We start from the raw sequence: 5,158 nt of genomic DNA, 5'->3' as shown, positions 1-5,158 counted from the left end.
GATAGCTTTAACTCGCCACTCTCTAAGTGGGAGGTGTTACTAAGCAAAAGTGTGTGTTGATAACCCAAAACATGTCCTGGTCTTTTGTGTCTGTGATTATGGGATCAGGAATTCACAAACGTATCTCTTGGCAGTGCGGCAGACCTCATCCACCCACTTGCCCTGGGCTGCCTGAGACAGGAAGACACAGTTTTCCCTCTTGCCCCCGTTGGGCTGGGCACGGTCCCAGTTGGAGTAGAGCAGAGCCATTCCATTGACATCCACAAACCTCCCCTCGTGGGCCATGTCGGTGACACCCAGCCAGAGCTCGGCCGCGCCAGGCGCGCTTTTCCGGCTGTAATCGCGAAGGATGTTTGTTTCCTCATTGTTCCTGGGGATAGCCAGCGTCCCCCCCTTGGCTATGCAGTCCTCATTGGCCTCGTGGAAGTGCTTGGTGCCTTCTGACATGAGGTAGCACTTCTTGTGGGCCTTGGTCCCACGAAGGCACACTGTGAACAGACAGGGGTTTGCACGGTCAGTACCAGTCTGAGCCTCAGCTTTCAGTAATGGTTCTCCATACAATAATTTTCCAAAAGTGCCTCGGAACCTGACCAGACAAATCCTTCAGCTAGTGAAAGGCTTTTGACTCCACAGAGTGGGCCTGAAATTTGGAGTAAGGTCAGGCTTATCTGCTGGTGCTCCAGTTCATGCAGGACACTTTGTGCAGCCAGCACATCAGCGTGCCTTTGGGAACAGACTGCTGAAATATAACCCAGGCTTGTTCTCAGACCCCTTTTACCAAATAGGGCTGCTTTCACATGTTTTCTACCTCATTTCAGCAGTCCTGAAACTGATGGAATGGATGAGGCTTGTTTTGTTGCCAGACAAGTTGGTTATTGGGAAATCTGTATTTGGCTTTATAGTGGAGACAGATCTAAATGTCTTCTAATATTGGTGATATTTAAGTAAAGTAAATTTTCTCATCTTTTCTAAGCTCAGTTTCCAGCAAGCAAAGGCAGGACAGAAATGTGCTGTATAAAATGTTTCCTGCTCACCAGGAAAATATTGATTTGAAATTTGTGATACAAATCTCTGAGTGATTACTAAAAGTGTAGTTCTACCTGTAGAAGATTGCATATTCACCTCCCTTGGAATTTATTTATTTTCTTCCCAGCAAAGTCTCCCCCTTCAAATTCTAAATCCAAATGCAGTAAAGTTACTTAAATCTATAAATGGATTAAAAAAGTGCGCACTTATTACTGAGCTTACAGAACAATCTAGACCCAATCTTCTAAGATTTGAATTTATAAATCTGTTTGCTTTTGCATCTGCTGGGGAAGTCTTGATGTGAAGTCAGAATGGACCAGAGGGTTAATCTGGCAGCTGCTCTGTCACTGGAGTTGCCTTGCAGAGCTGCTGCTGGGGTTGTTCCAGCCCGAGGTCTGTGGGGACAGGAACACAGGAGGGAATCCTTAAACTTTGCCTCCCTGCTCTCCTAATGCAGATTTGTGAAAAACTGATTCTCCCAAGAAAAATAATGATGGCAAGGTGAACCCTCCTTGGTGGAGTGTTTCTTCTGAGCTGAGAAAGGTACCAAAGGCCCAGAATAGACTCTTGTAACAATTAGTTTTAGAATCCTGCATGTTATTACTTGCAGATTATTTCATTTATTGTTTAAGATCATCTTGTACTTATGTGCATCTTCTGTCCTGATGTTTTCTATAATCTGTTTTTAATTCTTGTCATCTCTTCTTGTAAAAAAATAATTATGTCTCTGATCAGTAGGATATGGAAGTCACTTTGGACCATATCCTATGTCTCAAGTTTTTAGTATTTCCAGTTGTAGTATTCATTGCATTTTTTAGCTGCATTTTCAGAGTCATAACTTTCTATTAGGGTTTAACCTTCAAATTTTAACCCTTCCAATGGCCTAAGTAATGAACCTATTTATTAAATGTGGAACTCTTTAACAAATTTATATTTATGGGAAAGATCAGAGAGACTTCAGCAATGATAAGAGCTGGATGTCTTTATGGAGGGACTATGTGCTGCAAAATGGTGTGTGGCATTATTTCACATTTCACTCTGTGTAGAAAGGAGGCCCAGAAAGTTCAAGCAAAAGAAGAAATCAGATTTTTATGTTGTGTCTTGGAAATGCTCATAAGCTAAAAATGGAGCTCCCTTTTTCAGTTGTTACAAGGACATTTACAAAGACAGTCAGAGCTAGGGGGGTGATAGGTGTCTTTTTGCCAGATTTGGATTCCAGTTGCACAGTGTGGGTTATAAATTTAGAATAAAGCTCAAAATAAGTTTTGAGGAGAGAAAGTCTCCCAGTTCTGGTTTTATTTCTAAGCCACTGCATGCTTCCTCTGAAGCTCCTTCTGGAAGCAACACAAGAATTACTTTTAAACAAGAGTTACTTGTCTAGAACAGGCTCCCTCTTTTAAGAAATTTCTAAAGCCTTCTTATAAGACATTTGAAATAAAAATATTTTGTAAAGCCCCAAAAGCTCTATGTAACCCAAGACATAAAACTGAACAACCCAGATATTACCATCCCTAAGGAAAATACATTCTGTTTCATGAGAATGATGTAATTTCCTCTGTAATGTCCTCTTGAACATGTTTAAATGCCAGGTTTTGTGTCAACAGCTGTGAAAAAGCACAACTGTCTAGTAGGTACATGTGTATTTACCCTTCTTATTTTGTTTGGAAATTTCCATCTGGTTATTTAAATACTTAAAGGACTCTGCACGTTGGTCCTGAATATTTCTGAATTCACAGTGGATATAACTTTTGAAGTTTTATGGCAACATTCACATTTGAATATATGTTCATATCAAAGCTGGGCACTTAACTCACTGACCACCTGAACTCTCAGACCCAGGAACCCTCACCGTGCTGCCTTTGGTGACACAATATTCAGAGCTTGAAGTTGTGCATAGCAAAGACAAAAGTACTTCTTGCTCTCAGTGAAGAATCACCACTCATTCCCTGATTTTACTTGAATGCTTCCTTCAACACTTGTCTGGTAAAGCTATGGCACACCATGGTTTTATGGAGCTGCACTCCTCAGTCATAAAATCCCCTGAAAGAGAGGGGTGGGAGTGAAGAAGAGAGGCAGTGAGAACTTTTGGAAGCCACTGACCAGCATGAGCTGCTTTACCTGACTGAAGTGCTTGTATTTCCTTCAGAGCATTTACTTCTCGCCACAATTTGTCAATCTGGGTCTTCAGGTCATCTTTTTCTTACACAAAAAGAATATATAGAAGTTAACAAATATGCACACATTAAAAAAATTTAAAATAACATGTTAAAAGCTGTTTCAAAATATCAAATATCATGCTGATATTGTTGCATTGTTGAAATGTTTTTGATTATTTTTAAAGATTTGTCCTTAATGAAAATATTCCTCTAGGATTTCTATTAAAAACATGAGGAACCCACCTTTACCTTTCCTTCTCCTCTTTTATAATGGATGTTGCCTTAAAAACTGTTTGAAAATCATTGTTGCAGCTAATTATTATTTAGTGAGCTGGTATGTAATTTACAGAAAATGCCCCTTTTTCTTTTGAAACTGTATACTCTGATATATGGACATGACATACAAAAAATAGCAGGACACAAGTTGTGTTTCTTCAAAGCAATGTTATTTCTGTGAGCATGAAAGTTTCACACAACTCTTGTTTTAGCACAGGGAGGAACAACAAATAAAGCCCAACCTGACAATCTGAATGTTGCAGATGTGCTTGCTGAGCTGCAATCTCTACTTCCCAGGATTAGCCTTCCTCTGTCCCTCAGTACAGAGGGGGCCTGGGCACTTGAGTCACACAAAGTCACTCTGAATCAGCATTTTGTAGCGCTTAAAAAAGCACCAAGAATATGATGGCACAAGAAAAGAAGCTAATTTGCCCATAACTCCATTTTCATGTCCTCTTTTCCTTTTTTTTTAATCATAATATCTTTCAGGGCTCCTTGCTTCCCCAAGGCAGAATTATCTGTTCTCCAATCAGTGCTACCCTGTGCTAGCATAAAAAATGTATAAGCAGGCTGTCCTTAGGGCACCTAAGCTTAAAACCCTAGAGATCCCAAAGGAGAAGGAAGTTCTACAACTGTGTGGCTCCAGAGTAGCTCAATCTTCTTGTACAATAGCTTTATCAAAGACACAATTTTTTTTAATTAAATAGGAGTTCAAATACTTGCCATCAGTGAGCCTCCATCATATCTGCTTTTATTAGAAATACACCTTTAAATTAAATACACAGGCATTTCTAAACAACATTCTGTGGGTTTTTATTTACTCTTAAATTTGCTGTGGGGACTGATGCTTTATCTTCTGCTTATTCATTGATGTTGACCTGCTAATTAGTTTGCCTTGCCATTTCACAGTGCTTTTCATACAAGTGGAGTAATATTCCACAGAGAGTAGGCAGACATTCTGTTAAAATTAGGAAATGGTGCAAAAATCTGAACAATAATCCTTGGAGCCTGAATACTTCTGCTTGTTTCCCCCATATACACGAATTTCCATTTTTGTGATCTTAATCAATACAGCTACTACATAACTAGGAATGATCAGCCAGAGTCCTCTCTCACCTGTACCTGTGAGTTCTAAATAACGTTGACAGAGGCGAACAGCCAGAACAGAGCAATTTATTTGCAGCTGTTATACAGCTCTATTTTCATAATTCATTCTGGCACCTTATTTGTGGCTTTGCTAGCTCACATAAAAATATTTAAAAGACAGATATGATATAGACTCAAGTGTCCTTTATAAATAAACATTTGTGCAATGTTAATTTCTGGTTCATGCAGTGCTGTTTAAAGTACACAGTAAATTTGCATAGTCTATAAGGTTTTATCCCTCCTCCCAGTTCAGACCCAGTACCTTTCACTCTACGTTTGCTGTGCTTCCTGGCTTTGAATTTGGAAGCCTGGCTGATGGTCTGGTCCAGCAGTAGTAAGCTTATGAGCAGAAAAATCATAAGTCCAGTTTGTGCCATGTCTCTTTGAAAGACCCTAGGAAGGAGCTTGAGGAGATTCCCTTTAGCAGCTCTGAGAGAGGCCACCCAGAGCCATCTCAGCAGGGACTGCCTGAGCTCAGCTTTATAGGGTGTGCTGGCAGCCTGGGCTGCACTCCGTGCTTAGAGAATGTGTTTGATGCTTGAGCTGGCTGTAGC

The 5,158-nt window shown here is 40.2% G+C and overlaps 1 protein-coding gene across 2 annotated transcripts; it reads right to left on the bottom strand.

Moving 5' to 3' along the window:
• Positions 1-6: 6 nt before the first annotated feature.
• CLEC3A (C-type lectin domain family 3 member A) lies at positions 7-5,158 on the bottom strand. 2 transcript variants are annotated; one of them, XM_031061293.1, is made up of 3 exons: positions 4,867-5,158; positions 3,145-3,219; positions 7-488 (listed from the first exon to the last, which is right to left on the bottom strand). In XM_031061293.1, exons 1-3 carry the CDS (start codon positions 4,979-4,981, stop codon positions 97-99), a joined length of 582 nt encoding a protein of 193 aa, XP_030917153.1. In that variant the 5' UTR covers positions 4,982-5,158; the 3' UTR covers positions 7-96. The 2 variants fall into 2 exon arrangements, with proteins under 2 accessions (XP_030917153.1, XP_005426302.1); XM_005426245.2 differs by having other exon boundaries at positions 3,145-3,225; positions 4,867-5,156.

The sequence above is a fragment of the Geospiza fortis genome, unplaced genomic scaffold, assembly GCF_000277835.1.
Source record: "Geospiza fortis unplaced genomic scaffold, GeoFor_1.0 scaffold79, whole genome shotgun sequence".
Lineage (NCBI taxonomy): Eukaryota > Metazoa > Chordata > Aves > Passeriformes > Thraupidae > Geospiza > Geospiza fortis.
Note: the sequence above shows the minus strand (reverse complement) of the source record. Positions and strands in the feature narration are given on the sequence as shown.